At 40.8% G+C, this 24,117-nt stretch overlaps 2 protein-coding genes across 4 annotated transcripts in view; one reads left to right on the top strand and one right to left on the bottom strand.

The window, feature by feature from the left end:
* Positions 1-24,117, top strand: part of Tfb1m (transcription factor B1, mitochondrial) — a 34,757-nt gene that overhangs the window by 3,135 nt on the left and 7,505 nt on the right. Inside the window, exons 1-4 of one of the 2 annotated variants that reach the window (XM_021224624.2) lie at positions 380-401; positions 8,131-8,239; positions 9,696-9,847; positions 16,994-17,113. In XM_021224624.2, the coding sequence (XP_021080283.1) occupies positions 8,131-8,239; positions 9,696-9,847; positions 16,994-17,113 (381 nt within the window). In that variant the 5' untranslated portion in view covers positions 380-401. Of the gene's footprint in view, positions 1-379; positions 402-8,130; positions 8,240-9,695; positions 9,848-16,993; positions 17,114-24,117 lie in introns of those variants that run through there. The other variant, XM_005065909.4, reaches the window with a different exon arrangement.
* Positions 18,330-22,659, bottom strand: Cldn20 (claudin 20). Of its 2 annotated transcripts, none has more exons than XM_040728413.1 (2): positions 22,282-22,587; positions 18,330-19,421 (listed from the first exon to the last, which is right to left on the bottom strand). In XM_040728413.1, exon 2 carries the CDS (start codon positions 19,316-19,318, stop codon positions 18,692-18,694), a length of 627 nt encoding a protein of 208 aa, XP_040584347.1. In that variant the 5' UTR covers positions 19,319-19,421; positions 22,282-22,587; the 3' UTR covers positions 18,330-18,691. The 2 variants fall into 2 exon arrangements, with proteins under 2 accessions (XP_040584347.1, XP_040584348.1); XM_040728414.1 differs by having other exon boundaries at positions 19,314-19,421; positions 22,282-22,659.

The raw sequence follows: 24,117 nt of genomic DNA, 5'->3' as shown, positions 1-24,117 counted from the left end.
AGAAAGAAATATAAATAATTGTTTTTATATATTTTTATTTAGAGACAAGTTTGCTTCACCTGTTAATCCCAGCTCCCTCTCTCTCCCTTCCTCCCCCCCACCAACCCTCTCAACTCCCCACCCATAAATAATTGCTAATAATAACCAATTGGCATGACTTCAGAGAACGTTCTTTAGGTCCCAAAAAACTCTTTCCACACATAAAAGATAAAGAAGATACATGCTAGAGCCTCATCAAATTGAGTATAGTTGTTGATTTAGGCAATTTTACAAGAGAATTTTTATGTATAAAGAAAGAAGTTGCATCACTTAGAACCACGGAGGTTTGAGTGAGATTTTTTTAAACACACAGGTGCTGTTACGGGGAAAAAAATGTTTCACCTGAACTGTGAGAACCAAGAGTGAGTGTCTGCACTCTGCCCATCTCAGGCTGGCAGTGAATAAGCCTGTTTTGACTATTGTAGAAAAAAAACAAGACAAGTGGAAATTCAAGGAAGCAGGTTTGAGGACTTGAAATAAAAGGGGAAGATGGGTTTTTAAAGCGTGGGCGAACAGTGGGACAGAGCCTATCAGGGATCTTGCAGAGAAATCTCTCGTATGAGGCACTTGATGACTGGAAGGCCTTTGTTTGATTCCTATGTAATTCTAAAACTTTAAAAGAGCCCTGAGCTTTAGACCCATGTGAATAGCAATGTATTATGTGACTATAACCACAGTAAAATTATCCACTATTCTTCCACTCTAAAAAAAAAAGGTTAAAGATAGTATATGCAAATACTTATTTGTGTATGCTAGAATAGTTGGAGAAATTTTGTTTTTAAAGTCTAGGAATTTCTCTGTGTCTCAACAGTCGCTCCCAGATAACCACACGGGGAGCTTCTAATTAATTATAAATGCTTGGCCAAAGCTGAGGCTTCTTACTAGCTCACTCTTAGAACTTAACCTGTTTATATTAATCTACATTCTCTTTCATCTTGCATCTCCTGGTTTTTTTCCATGTCTAGCTGGTGACTCCTCTGCCCTCCTTCTCCCCAGCATTCTGTCTGCCCCTAAAATCCTGCCTAGCCGTTGGCCAATCAGCTTTCTACTAACAGTGATAGCAGTGTGCAGAAGGACCCTTCCACAGCTGCTTGTCAGCACTTCTTTAGAAAACTAGTGATTTTATTTTTCTCATCCTGCTTCATCTGGTTTTCATGTGTTAAATAACTACTATTATTGACTTGTATCTAGTTTTGCCAGTCAGAATTCATTTCAGATTGCTAACTTAATTTTGGGAGTGATACTTGATAAATGTTCCTGGACCATATGTGAAATTTATAAGTGTGGGATTTTGCTTTGTTTGTTTGCTTTAAGAACCACATTCCACCGGCTGGCAGTGTAAGTAGGAATATTGTTTTGGGTATTTATCTAATGACCAAAAAAAAAAAAAAAAAGAAACTGATAACTGCTGTGTTGTTCTCATTGTGTTTTTTTTTTTCTTGTAGCCTTTAGTGGGCATAGAAAACATTAATTTGGCTCCCTTACCCTTCAAAGAGGCTTCTTTACCATCATATTTCACCACCTGTGATGTGCATCTTTCCCATTAATCAGAGGGTGAATAGCATCTGTGCTAATTCCCACATTAATGTATGTATTCTCTGTTCCTTAAAGATGTCAGAAGGCCAACTGTTAGGAGGGCAGCCACCACCCTTTTCTTATCCCTGGGGTCCCTGCTCCTGACTCTGCTCTTTGTTAAGATTTACCATCGCTGACCACGCTGTGTCTGTGTCGCCCTTGTTTCTCTGTGGTCAGTCTTGCTCCTTTAGACCCTGAGCAGCCCAAGGATGAAGATCTGATTTTTCATTCCTCTGTACCTCTACTAGATATGACAGTGCTACAAAGTAGTGTCTCCTGTGGGAAATAAAACTGTCTGTGACTGTTGGGTATGTATCAGAGCAGCTGACTAAATGTGTCTTTGGACAGTAAAAGTAAATAGTAACATTGGTTATCAAGTTTTATACTGTTTCTTATATCAAAGCTAATTCAAGATAGGTCAGGAAATGTACATTTGATTTCTTACACATTTCACAAGCAGCAAAATGAATTCTTGTCGTCCTTGCAGGAAAGGAACCTGCCTTAAAAAGAAATGATGGGTACTAAATTATCAAATAGACTTCTTTTTCCTGTAACGAATGTTTCAATATATAAAGCTGTGCTCTATTAGGCATCCTAAATTAATCATAAAATTGCATAAAAGCAGAAATAGTGTCCTATTTTAAGGATTCCATTTTAGTGATTTCTAAGCTAATAGAATTACTTTTTAAAGAAAGTGTAATAATTTATAAGATGTCTTCTGGATGAAAGAATGTCATTTGTAGCTTGATTTGGTTGTTCCAGCATCTTCTTGAGGCAGCTGTGGGGGGAGGGGAGCACCAGGTGACACATGTAATGTCCCTTTTTTTTTTTAATTTTAGAAGCACTCTTATTTACATATCAATCCCCACATTCCCTTGCCCTCCCATCCTCCCATGCTCCCCACTGACCCCCCAAACCACCCTCTGCCCATTCCCCAGGGATAGTGAAGCCCTCCAAGGGGGACTATCAAAGTTCATCACATCATTTGGGGGAGGGCCCAGGCCCTCCTTCCCCGTGTCTGAGCTGCAGTGGTATCCCTCCATAGGAAATGGGCTCCCCAAATCCATTTGTGCTCTAGGGATAAACACTGGCTCCACTGTTCGAGGTCCCGTAGACGCACATTCAGAGGGCTTGGTTCAGTCTAATGCTGGTTCCCCAGCTTTATGACTGGGGTCTCCATCCTTTCATTAGGTCAGGTCAACTGTTTCTGCTGGTTTCTCCAGCACAGTCTTGACTCCTTTGCTCATTCCTCCTCCCTCTCTGCAACTGGGTTCTGGAGTATGGCTCAGTGTTTAGCTGTGGGTGTCTGCTTCTGCTTCGATCACCTACTGGATGAAGGCTCTAGGAATGGCAACCAAGGGAGTCATCAATCTCAGTATAGGAGAAGGGCATGAAAGGCAGCCTCTCCACCACTGCCTAGATTCTTATTTGGGGTCAGCCCTGTGGATCCCCTAGCTTTTCCCCTGTGCCAAACCTCTCTCCAAACCTGTACTGGCTCCCTCTATCAAGGCACCCCCCCTATTCCTCCCCTGTCTCAGTCCTCCTGTTCTCCTCCCCCCTCCTCTTCTCCCCTTCCACTTCCTGCTCCCAATTTGCTCAGGGGTTCTTATCCCCCTTGTGCCCCTCCCCTTCTTCGGGGATCATGTGTTCTTCTCTTGGGGTCCTCCTTGTTTCCATATAATGTCCCTTCTATTTGGTGGAAAGGTAAGTAACCTGTTTGGTAGGTGGTTCTTATGGCAAGGGTCATTTATGTTCACCTCTGGCTGCCAGGGTTAACTTAGACTCCATCACTAGCTGTGTGCCCTTAGGTGGGCAATTCTGTGCATCTTGCCTCTGTCTACTCATGGATGACACTTGGTTCACTGAGTGAATCTGTTTTGCTTTGCTTTTCGTTTTTTCAAAACAGGGAAACTCTGTGAGCCAGGCTGGCCTTGAACTCGGAGATCTGCCTGCCTCTGCTTCCTGAGTGCTGGGCTCAAAGGTGTGGGCTACCATGCCCAGCTTCAGTGAATCTTTATTAACATCAAGTTGTTGTCTCCATGTCTGGGCCATCCCTGGTGATTTAAGAATTGGTCCAGGAGATTGCTGACCAATAGACTACTTTCTGGTAATGTTGTACCACTCAGGTTGTATGTTTCTTCCTCATTATATTGTGGTCATGTATTTTTCTCGCTTTTTTTGTGATTAAAGATTCTTTATGAAGGAAGGGGAGTAAGGAGATTTTATGTCTCAAGGAGTTTGATGCCTCAGTAGACTTTTTTTCCCCTCCTATCTGTGAGCTGGGGATAAGGTCAGAAATGTGTTTCTCTTTGGGCCAGCTGTCCAGATGGCTTCTTAAATTTTTGTTTGTTTCATACATTATTAATTATAATGATAGCTGATATTTCTGAAGCACTGACCAGTAAATACTTGGTTTTACGTGTTCCCTTTTTATCGAGGTTCCATAAACTACACAGTGGGAGTACTTCAATTACTGATGTGGTTGATACTGTCCTCACACTAAAGATGGTAAACAATGGTCATGAGGAGAACTTGTGTCTTGCTTCCTCCTCCCTTTGCTAACTCTTGGACAACTAACGGATCAGGAGGAAGATTTTAGTTATGTTTGAGTGTAATAATTTTTTATGTATTTTTTAGTTAATGCTGTGTGTATTTGTAACTTTCTCGGAATAATTATTTTCACACATACTGAGGTATTTATCAGTAGCTTTCTGTGTGTGTTGCTGTATAAATAGTCCACCATGTGAATATACAAATTTTATAGCTCCTCACCTTTTGATGGACTTTCTTGACAATCGCATAGAAGCCATTTGAATATTATCATGCAACTGTTTTATTAGTACATTCTTTCATCTTTCTCCAGTAAAGATGTATGCGTATAATACCTGGGTCTGATGTTGTGCCTATGTTATTTTCTATTACAAAGCTACCAAGCTGTAGTAGCTATCCCATTTTTCCACTCTGACCAGGTGTAGCGGAGTTGTAATTGCTGTACATGTTTGCACACACTGGTCTAGTGCGCTTTTTAGCCCTAGTGATTTGTATGGAGTGGTGTCTTGAGGGGTTGCTAGCTTTTCCCTGATGGCTGGTGATTGCATGGGTATCGTGTCCTTGCTTGTCACCTATACTTACTTGAGGAATTATTTAGCTATCTTTAGTGGTGGTCCATTTGTCTCTTTAAATTTTGAGAGCTCTCTATGTGGTTCAGGCCGCTGTGCTGACACTTTCTCAGCTGTGCCTTCTTTTCCCATTTTCTTAACAGTGTCTCTTGAAAAGAAATTTAACTTTTACCAAGTACAAAATTTGTCAGCTTTCTCTTTTAAATATGATTTTGTGTCATGTCTTTAGAATATTTGTGAAAACCAGTTACAAAGAACTTTAAGAAAATATGAGCGAGGAGGTGGTGGCCTTTAATCCCAGCACTCAAGAGGCCAGTGGCAGGTGGATCTTGGAGTTCAAGTTCTACAGAGTGAGTTTCAGGACAGCCAGGGCTATAAACAAACAGAAATTTCCTGTATTTGTTGTTGTTTTTAACCGTTTTTGGTTTTTAACTTTAGGTATCTGTTCATTTTGACTCAGTTTTTGTATGTTGGGGCAAGGTCAAGGTTCAAAGATTCAAATTCCTATTGCTGTCTCTCCTCTCTTGCTCTGTCTGTTTGTCTGTCTGTCTGTCTGTCTGTGTCTGTCTGCTTGGCTCCCTGCCTGCCTTTTCATACTGTGTGTTGAGTTCATCTTTCTGTTTTAGAATTGAGATTAGGTTGAAACTAAAAATTAATTTCGGTGGGAATTCACTAATGATAAAAACCTTCTGACCTATGAATATCGTATATAAATTTGTATTTTCTCTTGACACTGTTTTATACTTCTTAGTGTGCAGATTTGGCACATGCCAGATTTACCCTTAAAAATTCCGTGCATTTTGCTGCTCTTGTACAGGAAGCTGAGGGGTTTTTCTCAATAGGTTATGTACTTGCTTACTGGAGTTTTAGAGCCACAAAGGAAATCGACTAGTTTAGTGTTGTATCAAGCTTTTTGTAATGGGTATGACAGAAAGTTCATGGATTTGAAAAATCAAGCAGACTGGTTTGCAGTCCCGAGATATGCTAACCTTTGACCCCCAGCTTACTATTGAAACTGTTCTAGCTTTGCCTTTCTCTTCTGTACCATGGGAGTCATAGTTAGCTTTTTACCTGCTGACACATGAAGGTGTGAACTCTGTGTAAGGAAATTTCTTTAATCACACACATCTTTGCGTCCATGATGGGGCTGGTAAACAAGCTTCTACTATCATTTCTCTGCCCTGTTTAAGAGCAAGCACCAACTTTGAAAGTATTGTAGCATCCACTTAAGTTAGAACTTAAGTACCCTCGTTTGTTTTGGACATCCTTTATAGCTACATTTTTTTTAACTTTCTGTTCATCATCTACAATATTATATGATTCTTCTCATGTTTGCTTTAGAGTTTTGCCTAGCCCTTCTGCTAGTATTTATTTCAGCAATATTTGGGCTCTATTTTATGATAAATTAGGAAGAAGGTAATTAATGCTTAGCTCATATAGTATTGACTGTTATGAGCCCCTTACTGAGAGAAGGTGGCATGATATACACCCAATAGCTATTTGACATAGTTCTTTTTGTTCTCAAGGAAATTTTAATCTTTGTCCAAGTTCCAAAAATTGCATGCGTTCTTTTCTCATCAAATTAAGTTGCCAAAAGCCACCTAGGTCAAGCACTGTTAGACCACCCCCCCTTCAGAATGCTTTCACACAAGCTTTGGCTATTAAGGAAAGAGTGCTCCGGTGTGTATCTGACCTAAAGGCACAGCCCTTTCATTGTTCTTTTATAAAACCTAACATGGGAAGAAACATTTCCTCTCTAGGGGACTTGGCATAATTGCTTCTAACACAGAGTAAGAATTGTATATGCCGTCATGCAAGCCAGGAGCTAACAATTCTTCTGATAGGGTTTGCAGCAGTCATTTTGGAAGAATATATTGAAAACTAGCATTAATAGAACAGCTGGACAGACACCTGTTAGCATGGTGGGCTGTGCTGTGAGCCCATCGATCATCTTGTTGCATCTCCAGGTTTTGAAGTAGAATGCCTTGGGGCTGTTCTGGAAGTGACTAGGGATTTCTCTCACGTCACCATAGCATGATCTGATGAACACATTTTTCCTTTATCTCTGGTTGAGTAGGGAATCTGTATGTGCTGTTGCTGAGTGTCATAGTAGGCGTTTAAAAGGGTGTTTTCTATAATCGCAACATCAGTTCAGTTGGTTTGGCACCCCCCCACACACCCCATAATTCAGCTCTCTCCTTCTGCCTTGAGGAATTGAACAAGCAAAGCTGAGGCTACACAGCTGTCCAGGAGGAAACAGACCTTCTACAAGATGGATTTGTTGTGGATGACTGAGTGTTAAACTTGAATGGGAGTCCAAAAGGAATAGAATAGAAATGCAGCTTTGTACTAGGAAAGGAAAGCAGATTGCTGTTTTTGTCAGCTCTTAGTACATAGATATGTATGTGAGAATATGGAAAAAAATAACATTTCAAACACAGTTATCAGAGCATTTTAACTAATACCAGAGAGGCAGGTTTGCACTCCTTTACTCTAGTTCTAATTACTAATTACTTGATTACTTTTTATATATTGACATTGTGTAACAGAAGCTTTTAGTTCTGCCTCTTTATTTTTGATATGCTAATTTGTTTTATTTTAATTATGTGAAGCATAGTTGCAGAAAAAAACTTAGCCTTCTCCATTATTGGTAAATGTTATCATTAAATTCACTGTGTTTATACAGTGATCAAGTATCCCATAAGAACTCTTGAGTTTTTAGTATCTTGAAATTACTGTTTTCTAAGACATATTATCTGAAACTGATGAGTTAAATTTTGTCAAACCATGTTAGCTTTAATTAATTCCCAAGTATATTAATGTCAGAGGTACACAATTATTTTTGATAAATAATCGTGACTAACCATATTGAATTAACTGATCCTAAATTTAAAATGTCCATCTTCTTATTAAAACAGGCATTTCACCTATACTTGAAACTATTGTTTGTATAATCTTGCCTCATTTATTGCTAAAATAAATCTTTGCAAATTCCTCCACCCCACGGATGTTGAGAGCCAGCTTCTACAGTAGTTTCCAGCTTCATGAGTGCGGCTAAGTAGTGGTCCACAATCCTTTGCTTATTTAATGCATGTTTCACTTTAAGTTTTCTTAGTATGTTAACTCTTACCATGCAGAAACACAAGTCATTCTGCCTGTCAAATTAGACTGATACACTGTCTTTTAAATCCTAAGCTATCACACTAGTCTCTGCTAGTCTACCTAGCCCTTATTAAGTAGAAACACAATGGTTTCAGTGGGCACGGTGTCCTGCCCGTTCGCCAGTGATCACACCTAGTGTTGGTGTTTCCCGCCGATTAACTGCTGTGCAGGGTTAGGACTGTGACCTTTGCTACTCTGAGTCTCTGAGCTCATTTATTGACCTTTTGTAAACTAGATGCTCTCTGATGCAGCACCTGGAAGACTGAGGATTGTACATGGGGATGTGCTGACGTACAGGGTAGAAAAGGCTTTTCCAAACCACGTTAGACGACGGTGGGAAGACGGTGAGTACAGTGTGGGGTGGGTGGGTTGGTTGGTGTGTCACTTGTTTCAGTGGCAGGTATATGTGTGTCTGTTTTTGTTTGGTTGTTCATATCAGAGATATTTGTTTCAGCTATCACCTATCTATTATAATAAAGTGCTTGGTTTTATATACTTCTACTTAAACTACCTGAACAGAATTAAATAATGTGCGTTGTAAATTTTATGTTTTCCTACTTTCTTACAAATCTGGTTAATTCTTCTTAATTTTTTTTTAAGAAGGCATCTCATGCTGTAGCCAAGGGTGGCCACTCCTCATATAGCCCAGGCTAACCTTGAACTTGAGAACCCTCCTGGCTGAGCCTCTCAAGTGCTGATATTACTGGCGTGCACTGCCATACCTGGTGGAGTTTTCCCTCACTCTAATTTTCGTCGTTTCATATCTTTAAGTTGCAATTTCTATGCAAATAAGTTTTATGTGTTTATGACACTGTGCCAAGTATTAACTATTTTTCAAATGTTGTAAACCAGGCCACCCACAGACCTTGATCTCTTTGTCCTTTGTCTTCACAGTAACGACTGTGACCGCTAAGGCACTCTTCCTTCAAGGACGGTGTTTACTGGGTACCTGTAATGTCTAGCTCTTAGGAAATGCAGATGATACAGGGCATTATGGATTGCTAGCAGAAACTCTTGAGCATAAGTGGAAGAGGACTTTTAGCAGGCCTAGAAATCTGTGTGTCTAGTCTTCCCAGGGTCAGGCTTCTCCAGAGTAACTTTAGTTATAGTCACTGACTTATAGTCACTGACTTCTCAACACTTGGGGTGGCTCAGCCTGCAGTTGACCCAGCCGTGCTAGGATCATTCACCTGCCTAGTCCATCTGTTTGGTGTCATATTATCACCTTCATGACTTCTGGGCACCGGCCTCCCTGGTTATTGGGCTCCACCATTGTCCTCGGTGTTTGGAAACTTACTCTAACTGTTCTTTGCCAGTGGCTTGAGGGTTTGGGGCTTTGTTTGTAGCTTTTGTTTTATAAACCACTTCTTGTTTGTTTGATTCTCGGCTTTTCTTTTTGCGGCATCTTCTCCTGCTAAGGATTTGCCTAGATTACTCTATTCCTTTGGTTTTATTTCCTGCCTAAATATTTCAAGCATTCAAATTTTAGACTCAGGTTTTATCCCCCTCCTGGGTATCTAATGATCTGACAAAACCCATAAAGTCATTGTGTCTAAAGAAAATTGTCTTTTCCTTCAAAATACCTCTTTTCATGAATTTTCTTAGAACTTTTTCTTCAATAAATACAAAACTAATTGTGAAAAAAGTGTATTTTAAGAGAACTGAAAAATACTGAGTCGTATCTTTTCATATGGCTTCATTTGATTCTCATAATTAAATCTAAATTAAACTGGATATTAAGATCATAGAATATATTTGTGTACTCATTCCAAATTATCTTCTCCGTCTCCAACCAAACAGATCCTCCAAATGTGCATATTATTGGAAATCTGCCTTTTAGTGTTTCAACCCCACTGATTATCAAGTGGCTTGAAAACGTCTCTCTTAAAAATGGGCCTTTTGCTTATGGCAGAACTAAGATGACACTAACATTTCAAAAGGAAGTAGCTGAGGTAAGTCTTACCTTTTTCTGGATATTTCATTGTATGATCAAATTTCCAAACCAAATACTACTTCGTGTGTACCACTGCCTGTGTTTTCTAAGTTAATACTTTTGTGTTACATACAGAAAGACCCCTCCAAAAGTTAAGACATGTAATGAAAATAGCAGACCCAACTACTAGATGCTCCCTGTGGAGACCGTGACTTACACTTGTCTGCCAAAGAAGACAGTGTGTTCAGCACTAGGCCTACACTGCTGTAGACAAAACCAGGGAAGGCGAAAGCTTCCTGGTGCTGATTTTACATTCAGATGTCGAGAGTGGCCTGTGCTGCTGTGCTGTCTTAAAGCTGATTCTCAGCAATTCTTAGGATGACCGTTAAAAGGTAGTATGATAGTTTGTCATCGAAGAGAATCTCACTAACCAATACATAGATTGTCACTTGATCCCTCCCACCTTCACCCTACGCATCCCAACAGGTGCCTGCCAACACACACACACACACACACACACACACACACACACACCTTCACCCTACCCATCCCAACAGGTGCCTGCCAACACACACACACACACACACACACACACACACCTTCACCCTACCCATCCCAACAGGTGCCTGCCAACACACACACACACACACACACATACACACACACACACATACACACACACACACACACACACACCTTCACCCTACCCATCCCAACAGGTGCCTGCCAACACACACACACACACACACACCTTCACCCTACGCATCCCAACAGGTGCCTGCCAACACACATACACACACACCCCTACCCTCAGTTGGTGCCCGCTGAGCCTGCATCCCTATGGCCCGAGATTTCTGAGTTTACAAAGTGAACCTCCAGGGTGGACAAGGGAAGCTTACAAGATACGTCAGCAAGGGTGAGCCTAAGGAGAGGATCTGCATGTATAATCTCACCTCACTCTGATTGCATCTGCTTTCTGTTCCCTGTAACCAAGGTAATAAGGACTGAGTTCTGGATTTTTCTCTTCCATGCTCTTGATAAATAGATTTGTATCCATGTGTATCATATATTTTAGGTTTGTCCACTCTTATTGTGAACACCTTGGCAGAACTCATAAGTGTGCTCATAGTTATCATTTTTTTTATTTTTGTCTTTTTTATTTTTTAATTTAAATTAGAAACAAGGTTGCTTCACATGTCAATCCCAGCTCCCCCTCCTTCCCCTCCTCCCACACCCTCCCGCCAACCCCCCATATCATTTATTTATATAGCTCTATGTCTTTCCCACTCTTTCACTGTCATAACCTGTCCAGTCTCATCGTTGGAGACCTGGGATTTGTTTCAGGGCTTTACTGGTATGAACAAAACTGTCGTGGAAGTTCTTAGGCACAGGGCAAATGCTGGATGAGATATGTGCCGCAAGCCTCATTCTTGTTAGGCAAAGCTTAACGTTTTCTGAAGTCACCAGGCCTCTGTATTCCTTCCAGGGGTGTGACCATGAGTTCATTCTGCTCCATATTTTTACCAGCTCCTGGTATTACTAGTCTTACATATTTTTTTATGCTCTAGAGCTGGTGTGTTGTCCTGGTTTTTGATCTTTGCTGAGATTTAATGAAACGGGGCACCATGGCATCTTTGGGTCACATGGGTGTTTGACATTGAACTGCTTACGCTTGGCTCATCTTCTGTTTGCTGGTGTGTAGTTATTACATAGTCTCTGTACTAGTGCACTGTGCTGCAGATTGCCTTTCTCCATGCTTATTGTCTTTTTACAGTGTCTTGAGAATTAGACATTTCTTTTTCTTTAACTTTTTTTAACCGACATATATTAATTATACAAGATAATTGACTTCGTTATGGCAGTTTACACACATAATACAGTGAACTTTGATTCTGTTCACACTCAGACAAGCCCCATTCTCCACTTTCCCACTGATATATTTTCTTGATCATATGTTCTTAATTTTTAATTCATGGTTGTTTCACGTTTTATGAAGAAATCATTTTATGTCTTGATAATGACGGTATCTTTCTGTTCACTTTCCTATCCATAATCCACTTGGGACTGATGGTTGTATGAGGCAAAGGGAACTTCTATTTTACTTACTGTCATCGGCCTTTCACTGGTCTCTTACCAGTGTCGAGCAGCAGCAGGCTCTGTGGGGCACAGAGGGGAGTCCTTTGAAGAGCCCTCAGGTCAGGTCAGGTCACAGATTACCTGTTGTGTTTGTGTGTCCTGGAGAAACAGTTATGCCCGTTTGAGAAGATGTAACCTGAATTACTGCTAAGTAACCAAGTGCCAAATGGGATGGGAGAGAGACAGCAAAGGCAATCTGAGGAGGGCAGAGGACACGACTCGGTGAGCTCTGGTGTGGCACACTGGTAGATTCGCCTCCTGCTGCTGCTGCTGCTGCTGCTGCTGCTGCTGCTGCTGCTGCTGCTGCTGTGGCTATTTGGTATTTTTGTTCTTGGACAACGCACTAGAGATTTAAAGCACTGAGCTCTCTTAATCCTTCAAGGAAAGAGCTGAGTCGCAGAGCCTTCAGCAGTGGAGTCGGGTTTTCGGTGATTCGGCTGGCAGCTGTAGTTTTTAATGATAGCGTTGTTTTGACTTCACCATAGGCAATTATTTTCCCTCACCAAAGGTTTATTTTGGTTAAATTTTTACATGAATATATATAATTTATGGGATGTATTAGAAGTATGGGTACCATATCCTTGTGATTGAATTTCACATGTTTGCAAGTGGAAGCTTCAAGGGAAGACTGGGTAGTAGCATAGCCTCACATATCCTGTTTGCTCAGAAACACAATCTTGCCTGTTATATTCTGTATCTTAGCCTCAGAACACATCTTTAACCTTGACTTTATTGTGAGTTATAAAACAAATAAGCGCCCTCCTCTTTTCTCCGGGACTGTAGGATGTGACTGTAGGATCCAGCCTGGGCACAGTAAAGGAGGGCATGTAAGTGGAGTTATAACTCAGCAAATGCAGTTAGCAGATGCCATCTAGACTCTTTATAGTTAAAATGGGCTTGGAGTGTGTCATTGTCTTCACAGGTTGTACAGAACTTGAACTTGAACACAGATCAACTTGTTTTCTGGTAGAGTCATGAGGTTCAGGTTTTCCATTTTGTTGGGCCTGTCGATTTTTAAGTGGGTCAGACATCAACCTCTGTTTACCTGGAGACGTTGGCTGGTCATGGTTACATCCCTACAGGGAAAATGTCACCACTCTGTTAGTGATATAATGTTCATTGTCCCTGGTCCTAGACTGTGTAACTTTGACTACAAGTATGATTTTTGTACTTGCAGGTATTTTAGGTGAATAACAGAAACAGACAAAAGTAAATACTGTTCCTAGGGAATTCTTCCATGCCTTATTTTCTCATCCTTACGGAGTTTTAAAACTCAAGGGTTAGTGGTTTCTTTTTACTGAAAATTAACTCTTGTGGTGTCCTTGCCTTTTATTTGTTAAAAATCATCTATTGCCAGGCCAGGGTGGCCCATGCCTTTAATCTCAGCACTTAGGAGGCAGAGGCAGGTGATCTCTGTGAGTTCAAGACCAGCCTGGTCTACAGGGTGAGTTCCAGGACAGCCAGGACTGTTTCACAGAGAAACCCTGCCTCAAAAAACAAAATAAACACACACACACACACTCACACTCACAAATCATCTGTTGATGGACTTTGGTGTTCGTGGCTTTACCTATGCTGTGTTTAAACAAAATGACAGTGCATATTTAAATGGTTATAAGGCCATTAACTTCTCAGGGTAGCTCTGAGTGTAAAGTCTTTGTAGGCTTCCTGGACTGTGACTTGAGTTTTTGCTCAATAGATTAGCAGATCTGTGTGCCGCCTTGGTTGGTGTACTTGCTATGGAGATTGAATAGATCTAGAGTCTGGGTTAGATAGAACACCCCCTCTCTGACTGTACAAAGTGCTTCATGCTCAGAGTGAAATATATTTCACTGTGCTTTTAGTCCAATTAGAATAATTCCACCCTTTTCAGGTTTACTTTTTAAAGTAATTTAAAATTCTTTTGAATTCGTCACTGGAAATGCATCTTTCAAATGTAAAGTAACATATTAGCTATGCCTTAAGAAGGAAATCCATGAAGGCCAATTCTTTGAGTTAATTTTTAAATTTAATGGTTATATTCTTGCTGGATTTTGGTTTTAAAGATACACTTTTATCATTGGGCACAGTGGATCATGCTGTAGTCCAAAGCACTTAAGGGGCTAAGGCAGGAGAATTTATTTGAGACAATATACACCTCTTGCATATTATACTGAGAAGCAATTATCTGTATCTTACATACTATAGCAACTCACTATCTTGAGCTCAGTTTCCTAATAATTTCTACTTTCCTAATGCAGATAAGCAATTGCTTAAATTGGAAAGGCAGTAGGGAGAGGGATGAGATAGGAGATACCAAAGTACTGTGAAATCAATCATCAGACATGTCATAGGAAATTCCTCAGTTTGTCAATCCCAAACCTGTGGTTTTATTTCAATTTATTTATTTTATTTTATGTGTCTGAATGTTTTGCCTATACGTATGTATGTGTACCACATCCATGCTTAGTGCCCAGAGCCCCCACTGGGTTTCCTGATACTGGAATTATGAATGGTTGTGAACTACCACGTGGATGCTAGAATGAAACCTGGGTCCTCTGTAAGAGCAGCAAGTGCTCTTAACCACTGAGCCATCTCTCTAGCACCCAAAGTCAGTTTTCGTCTTACTTAAGGTAAAGTTCTAAAAAGCCAAATGATTTGATGTTCTTCAGGAACAAGTTAGGAGCAGCAGTGGCAGAGAACTGTTAGGTCAGTTGATGCCCGTCAGTGCCGTCGGAGAGAAAACCCACAGCAGCTGCTCTGGAAGCACTGACGATGGCCTAGCCCGCATGTCCTGCCATGCGCCTGGCTTCAGGAGTTTCTACTTGTCATTAGTATTTGTGACCTTGATCCTAAACAGCTCACTAGAGTTTGGGGGCATCCTCAAGGCTCAAGAACACAGTGGTCTTTGAACCTATTACTCTCAGTCTTACCCAGTACTAACATATTTTCCAGTGCCTTTATCAAAATAACAAATGCGCTCTATATATGTTTGGAGCCCTCCTTCCTATGTTTTGAACTGTGTTAAAAGTGGTAGTTGCCGGGCTGGAGAGATGGCTCAGAGGTTAAGAGCACTGACTGCTCTTCCAGAGGTCCTGAGTTCAATTCCCAGCAACCACATGGTGGCTCACAGCCATCCATAATGAGATCTGGTGCCCTCTTCTGGTGTGCAGACATACATGAGGCAAGATGTTGTATTCATAATAAATAAATAAATCTTAAAAAAAAGTGGTAGTTGCCATTCCCACACATTTCCTATTTGTATTGTAGGTGTATATGTAGGCACACACAGAAATCCTCAGATTTTTATGTTTTTGCATCTTTAAAATCTTTACTCTATTGGAGGCTGTAATCTATGCCAGTAATCCCTGTTACTCATTTTAATAGTTATTTCATATCTTTTGGCAAAATTATTAGCCATTTACCTGTTGGCAGAATTATAATTTTCTACTTTTTTGAATAATGTTCATAGTGCTACAGTGGTCTGTATCTTCTCTTGTCTAAGTAGTATGCTGTAAAACTTCAGCTTTATTGACAAATTATTGTCCAAAAAGCTTATATACCAGTGTCTGCCCTTTCCACCCTCACTGCCATGCATAGAATCCCTGTAGCTTCTAATTCCTCCCATCCTTAACCAGCTTTTTATAGTATTCCTTTTGCATATAAAATGACAAATTGTCGTGGTTTTTAATTTGCACGTCACTGCTTTTCTATAAGTGTAACTTAGTTAATGGTTATAAATCATTTATCTGCCATGATTTGCCTTATCATAATCTTCTGGTTGTTGTTGCTTTTTAAGGTTTTTTAAAAATATTTATTTATTGTGTATACAGCCTTCTGCCTGCAGGCCAGCAGAGGGCACCAGATCTCATTCAAGGTGGTTGTGAGTCACCATGTGGTTGCTGGGAATTTAACTCCGGACCTCTGGAAGAACAGTCAGTGCTCTTAACCTCTGAGCCATCTCTCCAGCCCCTTCTGGTTGTTTTTTATCTTCTGGTTGTTAAGGCTTACCTAGTATGTAGGCATCTATTTTGTATTGTGAACAATAATGCCATCTAAATACATTCTTAATCTATGATGTGTATTGATAGTATTTTGATTGGAATTTTTAACATAAAAATCCATCCTTTGTAGCTTCTGATTTTGCATCTTTAAGACATTCTTCTCCCCTTTGGGGTCATGGATATTACTTGCATAAGACTTAAATTTGTTTTTCATTCATCATTAATTCAATTACAGTTTGTCTTTTCTCCTGTAAATGCTTAGTTACACCTATACCATTTAATTAATGAATGGTTTGTCCTTCTGTTAAGAGTATCGCATCTCTTATGTATCAGATACCCACATGTGCTTGGGTCTGTGTCTAAGACTTGTGTCCTAATGTTCAGTTTACCTTAAGTTGATATCAGCTAGGGTGAGTGAGTCTCCATGAGCATTGCTGGTGTTATTCAGGAGTGTCTTGGCCATTCTTGATACTACATAATTTTTATCTGAAGTTGAATTTTATGTATGCTACATATAGAAATAGAAGTTCTTTTTTAAAAATCTGGTTGGGATTTTCATGCAAATTATATTTTATCAGTTTGTTATTTGTTTAATTCAAGAATCAATGAGTGGTTACATGGAAAAGTCCTAGCTTTTGCATAAATTATTTGTCAAGAACAGACTGTTTCAAAGGTTCTTGAATAGTCAAGGTTTTATTATACTTACGGAATCACTTTTAAAGCCATCTTTATAGTTCTTCTTTATTTGCTAATTTCTTCAGAAAATGTTGATTGATTAATTGTTTTACATCTGAATTTCTGTTGTAGAATATAATAGTAGCTTGACAGTCACTAGTAGAGAAGTTTGTGTTTTTTCAGAGCTTATGATACAGTTAGTTGACACTTCTCCAGCATGTCTCAGCTAATGACGTTTGTCTACATGGTTTATGTCAGAGAGAGAGAGAGAGAGAGAGAGAGAGAGGGAGGGAGAGAAATACATATAATTTGTCTTTAAAAATGAAGTCAGATTAACTATTTGCTAAATACTTACTTTTGGCCTTCTGTAGAGACTTGTAGCCACCACAGGAAGCAAACAGCGCAGTCGCCTTTCCATTATGGCCCAGTACCTCTGCAATGTTGAACACCTCTTTACAATTCCAGGAAAAGCTTTTGTTCCCAAACCAGAGGTAAGTATTTACATATGTATGTTAGTGTATGAGTGCGAATTGTTGTAGCATTTGTTCCACTGAAGATACTTGATAGGAAATGATCTCTAAGATCTAAAACTTATCTGCAGCTGTTATATCAGAACATGAGTATTGCAAAGCATGAAGCTCTACTCAGTAAATGGAATTAAAGTATTTTAGTCTCTTTTCTGTATACACGGTGAAAATTATTTATTCATATACATACTCTTTCCATTTCCTAAGTCACTAATGTACAATCTTTTTTCCTTTAGCAGTTGTGTTATGAACAATCAGTAAGCATAAACTAGCAAATAAATTACTAGAAACCCTACAATGTTTCTTTGCACCTATGAATGGTCCAAATTTTTGTTAGAATATTTTAAATAACATGTCATAATTTATAAGTATATTTAAAAAGCATTCTTTATACTTTCAAAGTTATTTTACTTCTGTTAACTGAAGAGAACAACAGTGTTTTTGTTAACTTGAATAAAATTTGGGGAAAAAGTACAATTTAAAAGTGACTAAGCTGCTGGTGGTGGTGGCGCATGCCTTTAATCCCAGCACTCAGGAGGCAAAGGCAGGTGGGTTTCTGTGAGTTCAAGACCAACCTGGTCTACAAGAACTAGTTCCAGGACAGCCTCCAAAGCCACGAAGAAACCCTGTCTCAAAAAACAAAAAAACAAAAAAGAAGTGACTAAGCTAAGTGTAGTAGAGCATGTCTCTAAGCCCCAGCACACAGGAGGCAGTAATTAATACCCTGTCTCAAAAAACCAGAGTAAGTTAGTGAGTCAGATAGTGCTAACTGAGATTCAGTGGGATGGGGCAAACCTCAATAACTAGAGAAATGAACTTAGTCTATTTTTCTAGGTGCAGAGGAGAGAGCAGCCCTTGGGTAATTTAAAGCAGACAGAGCTTGTGCTTGTATTTGACTTGTACTCAGGAAGCTCCATGTTTCAGTGTGTGCTTGTATTGGCTTTCGTGTGCTGCAGCAGCGTTACCGGTGCATTGGTTCTATCTGATCTGGGTTTGCACAGATTATAATTCTATAGCGCATATAAAAAAGTAGAATGGACGCCAGGCCGGGGGTGGATGGCTTGTTCAACCTCTGTGTGAGTTCTAGTCCTCTGTTCCTGGAGTCTCCTCCACACCCTGTGGCTTGAAAACAGAAGCCAGCTACTCAGGCATTGTCCACCAGAGGGCAAAATAGACAATATTCCTGATCAACACCAACGGAAGGTACTTTTTATACATCATAATTACGAAAAGCTAATCTAACATATATCTCTAAAAGTAAATTCATGCTGTCACCCATTGCCTTATTAATATAGTCAGGCCTCTTTCAATTATATACTCTTAAATAAAACATGAGTATAATAATAGGCAAATAAAGAAATTCAAGACAGATACAATTGTATATGGTAGTTTGTTGTCATTTTAAAGTACATCACAATTTTTTTAAATTTTGTGTTCTTTTAAAGGAAGTTAGGCATGGTTGTGTTTTGTTTTGTTTTCTTTATTCTAAAGAAGTTTAAGCAGGCTCCCAGAAACCTCATTGAGTGTTCATGGCACAGCTCTTTACACGTAATCCTTCAGGTGGCTCTCTGGCTGCCAGGGAGGGTAGATCCGTGGTTTGGGGTTCTTTTTTATATAAGAAGTACAGAAAATGATACCGGAGATAAGCAGTAGCATCGCCGAAATGAACCCGATGTAGATGGCTCCTCCAGGCTCGTACTTGCTGCTCTTTGGAACGGTCAGATCTAGAAAGTTCGCTATGACCTCCTTGGTGTACCACACTGTTGGGATCAAGCCAGAGACTCCTGCAGTCATGAAGCAGATGCCTCCAGCAAAGGAGATTTGACTCTTGGTGTGTGTGTCCCCTCCTAAGCGAGTGCATTTCATTCCTACTACAGAGGTGCAGACCCCCAGAGCAGACAGAAGGCAGGCCAGCACCATGGTGGCCCTGGCCGTCTGCACGTGGATGGGCAGGGACAGGATGGAGTATTTCACAGTACAGCTGAACATCCCAGTGCTGTACCACGTGCAGTCCATCCATAGCCCGTGCTCCTGCACAATAGCGGTTAGAATGCTGGCGCCTGTCTCTGCATTCACCTTCCAGTTGGGCAGCAGAGTAGCAGTGAGGACTCCAGACACCCCAGATAAGGCCAGAATGAAAGCAAGGAGCTGGAGACCTGCCGAGGCCATGATGTCACTCAGCTTCTGTCCTCCTGGAAGATCCCAGTGGTTAATTGTGGTGCGTGGTCAGATGGGGAGCTATTCTGTGCAGTTGAGAACCAGTTAACACAGGCTAGGGAAAGAAGCAGAATCGGGGTTGGGGGAGGAGGAGAATAAGTAAACAAAAGGCTTCACACGGGAGCCAGAACACACCTGAATAGCACCCTTGTCTCCATGCTGCATGCACACACATGCACGCACACGCACACACACAGAGTGGGTGAGAATGCTGCCGCCTCAGAAAAAGGTTCGTAAGTGGCCTGCAGAATAGCCTTCTACTGAGTGAGCGCCACAAACGGTGTTGGGGTCGTGACATATGTAGCGTTGTCCACATAAGACCCTAAGTATGCTGAAAATGTCTGTGAAATGGGTGTATACCTTGTTGGGGAGTTTAGACACTTCAAATTGTAGCTGCAGTATCTGACACAGAATTTTATTAGCATTGTAGATCCTTTTAAATAACTGTTTTTAACGAAAATAATCCATAAACAATTGAAAGCTCAAATCTTCCTCCTCCAAATAAATTATAGATGTAGGAAAAGTTAAGAACTAAAAAATGGTCTGAATTAAATCTTCATTCAGCACACACCCAGGATATGTGCAGGAGAAAGAAAACTAGAAGGAATTTGGGGTTGTGCGCAGTCCTTACCTAGGTTAGCATCTGTTTAGCTTCATGTCCCTGGTACTAGCTTATGAAAATGTAAGATCCTTTTTACTTGCAACCAGTACCTTTCCCAGTTATAATCCAGAAGAAGTGTTCAGCTGCAAAACTGACTCCCCTCAATAATTCCGAAGCAGTGACAGAAGATCTTGAAAGTCTGTGCCAGAAATAGGCCATTATTGGCTGTAGGTAAAATAACACCCCCACCCCTTGTTTAACTTTGTAGCTGGCTTTATAAAGCAATTACCTTCCTAATTCATGTTTGTACTCTTGTACCATGCACTCCACCTGATAGTTTTTACTGCTTTGAGAGCAGTGTGGTGGTCTCTGGCATGCAATTGTGGCTGCTTCTTGTTGCTGCCGCTGTCTTTCTGAAATAATTTTTAGTGATATACTGCAGTGGGTACTGTGATTTTTTTTTTACACGCACTTACTTCACAAGTGGGCACTGTGGCACTCAGCCTCTTCATATAGCCTCGAGGTGGTTCATGGTTTCATGTTTTTTTTTTTTTGGACTTGAGTGTCCTTCCAGAAAGTGGGACATTTGAATTTTTCTTATCCTTCCTTGGGCTGACTTGATTTTCTTAGAATCCTAGATCTGAAGGAAACCTCAGCTATAATCTTGAGTGTCTTATTTTGTCAAATCGGTGTACTTGGGTGGAGCATCTGTGCCACAGACTTCTGCAGGACATGCAGCTCTTATCTCCCCCTCCTGTCATCCTCTGCCCTTCCTGCTACCCTGTGTTTACCACAGGTGCTACACAGAGACAGAGACTTTCCTGTCAGGAAAACAAAGGCCTGCCTAGGGTGTGAACAGACAGTGGCTTGGCTTTTGTTAAATACCTGAAGTGATGCTAATCTGAGCTCTGTGGAAAGCAGACCTGCCTTGGCTACAAGCCAGTCTCTAAGACACCGGAGCTCCCTCTGCCTGGATTGAGTTCTGTGTCAGTCCCGTGATTTTAGAGAAGGAGCCCCCAAGATTTTACATTGTTATGCGCCAGTGTGTACAAACCTCAGTGATGTTTTCTGGATTTCCTAGCTATAGCCAAAACAAAGTTAAAAGCTTAAGAGGGAGTAGCAAGCACATGTGTGTATAGTCTTACAATAGCTGCTGAGTTCAGGCACATGTGTGTACAGTTTTACAATAGCTGCTGAGTTCAGGCACATGTGTGTACAGTTTTACAATAGCTGCTGAGTTCAGGCACATGTGTGTACAGTTTTACAATAGCTGCTGAGTTCAGGCACATGTGTGTACAGTTTTACAATAGCTGCTGAGTTCAGGCACATGTGTGTACAGTTTTACAATAGCTGCTGAGTTCAGGCACATGTGTGTACAGTTTTGTAATAGCCTCTGACATCAGGTGTCAATCTCTGGCACTATCTCACAAACATTTCCAGCCCAGGAATTTCCAAGCTGTTGAGCTCACTGTTAACATTACCTAAGATTATCCTGATGTTTGCTTTCGGGTTTTTTTTTTTTTTTAGTTGTTGTTGGTTTTATTTTTTTAATGGGATAATTGTTATATATTGATCAATCTATCCAGATTTTCTATTATAGCCCTTTTCTTTCAATCAAACAGTGTTTTCTAAATTTCAGTGTCATGCAGACCTGCAATCAGTTGTCATAATTAACAAGTCCTGGCAGTGATAAATTGCAGACAGGCAAAATAGCAAGTAAATACTAAGACATTGCATCTAGTTAGCCCAGTGCCTGCTTCCTGCAGAAGATGACTTCACATGCTTCTTGTGCATGGAGAATTATGTTTAAAGATGTTCTCTACGGTGAAGGTCACTTCCTGCTCCAGGTGCACAGCTACACTGGCAGTCTCTCCCTTGGGGTTTGCCTCTCCAGTCACAGGCATGATAGTTTACATGGCATGTTCCCTCAGTGTCAGTGTGGCAGAGGAGCAAGGCACACCTCACACCTAGTTCAGCACCTAGTAACAGCAGCAGCAGGGATGAGGAATACTGTGGCAGTCCCTCAGAGCCAAGGGGGCACAGATGGGAACTGGAATCTTCAGGGGAGAACACGTCACATGGAGAACAGAACCTAGGAATGTCCAGTTTATGAATTGCTTGCCAAAAGGAAGTCTGTCGATTGTTCTTTTTTTTTTAAAGCCAGTTTTCCAGAAAAGATTTATTCATACCAAAAACATTTTAAGGCAGAAATATAACTTCTAATTCCAGTGAAGCAGTGCCCACAGTTCTATACTTGCTGCCTACAAGATCTAGATGATCTCCACACCTTTGCCAGGAGCCCTCACAGTCTTACCTGCACTGAGTTGGCTCCAGACGTCTTCGCTGTCTGGTGCGGAGAAGCCACCCGGAGGAGGCTGTTCTGAGGTCTGACGTTGCCATGAGGTGCCCGCAAGTGAGGGTGGAAATGGCAAATAAAGGGCTGCTTAGAGGTGAGGGAACTGCTGACGGGGCAGAAGGTAAATACCAGGTCCTCGCTCTCTTTTTCCAGCTGTGGGAGAGTTAAGAAAGGAGAGGCGGGGAGGCAGGGAGTTGTTGCTACAAAGGATCTGTTGAAACCTGAAGGCTGAGAATGCTTTTGTGCCACTGAGCGGGTTTCATTTGGGTTTTCACAAAAGGCCTCCTTTTCTTGCATATTCCGCTTTAGACAGAGTTATAATTTATTTTGAAGTTTGGTCGGTGTTGGAAGATACAATTTTATGTCCTCGGTTAAAGAATGCCGTCTGAAGTATTTTTAACTGGATTGTGCTTTGCAAATGATAGTTGAGACTACCACTTTAATGTTTTCTTCTGCTGCTTGTTGTCTTGTGTGTGAGACTAAGATGCCAAAGATTGTTAACCTTTAAAACCACTCAGAAGAGTATTTTCCTTTGAAATTTGAGTTAATTGAAGTCCAGCACCAGCTTCTGAGTAGAAAGTGGTACATTAAACCCTCAGGTGTGTTTGTCCTGCTGAGCTCTATCGCCTCTTCCCTGGGAGTCTTCCAGTGCAGCTGTGGGAGCTAGCCCTGAGAATGTGAAGAAACCGCACAAAACGAGAAGTGAAGCCCGTAGCTAACAGCTAGGCCATGAGCGTTTGTGCAGGTGCAGTTCGTGTGGCCCTTGTAGGTTATCTTTTTTTCTTAATAATTTAATTTTACAAGTTATAAATTACATAGCCCTTGGGCAGAAAGAAAGTAACCTTTTGATTAGATTTTTAATTTTTACAACCTTTTTTTGAAAATGGGTTTTTTTCATATAGTATATTCCTCCCTTAACTCCTCCCAGATTATTCCTACTTCCCCACCCGCCCAAATCCACACCCATTCTTTTTCTCTCATTAGAAACAGGCATCTGCAAAAAAAATAGACGTGATAATGAAACTGAGATAAAAGTGAAACCAGAATAGTACAAAACAGAAAAAAGCTTCTCCCCCCCCCCAAAAAAAGACCACTAAACGCACAGATGCTGAGACACATTAGATGTTAGTAGTTAATAGAAAAACATGTTTCAAATCTTTAGGCTTTTGTTGGTTCTGCTTAATCTTTTCCCACTTTGGTATTTATCACTTTACTGGTTTTCCCCATTAATAGTCTAGAGTCTGGATTCTTTTAATAAAGACTTGATCTTGTAGCAGTATGTAGATGATTCTGTGGGTGTCTACTGGGGTGTAGTTTACTGTAGGTGCTGTGTAGATGATTCTGTGGCTGTCTGCTGGGGTGTAGTTTACTGTAGGCACTTGTGGTAACAACTCTGTAATTACTGTTACTTCAGAAGCAGCCAGGATGCTCCCTTTGGTGCTGGTTTGTTTGACTCCGTTCTGGGCCTGTTGAAATGCAGACACCCTTTAGCTAGCAGATGAGCGGTAGATGAACTGACCTTCTCTTGGTCCTGGCAGCCTGCCTGCTGCATGAAGCTTAAGTGGGGGCATATTGAGAAACGCAGTGCATCACATTGTCAACCTCTGATGTGGATATTAAAGAGAAGCCTTTGCAGTCCACAGAGACCACTCAAGAGAAATACTATACCCTTAGCTTAAGGCCTTCTCCGTGAACTCCCAAGTTGTGCTCAATCTGCCACGTGACAGGAGCTGATTTAGAGACAGGCAGAACTGTCCCTTTACCTTCCCCACATGAGCTCTGTGTGTGTAAAAG

The sequence above is a fragment of the Mesocricetus auratus genome, unplaced genomic scaffold, assembly GCF_017639785.1.
Source record: "Mesocricetus auratus isolate SY011 unplaced genomic scaffold, BCM_Maur_2.0 Super-Scaffold_100018, whole genome shotgun sequence".
Lineage (NCBI taxonomy): Eukaryota > Metazoa > Chordata > Mammalia > Rodentia > Cricetidae > Mesocricetus > Mesocricetus auratus.
This window is presented reverse-complemented; position numbering and strand designations above follow the sequence as displayed.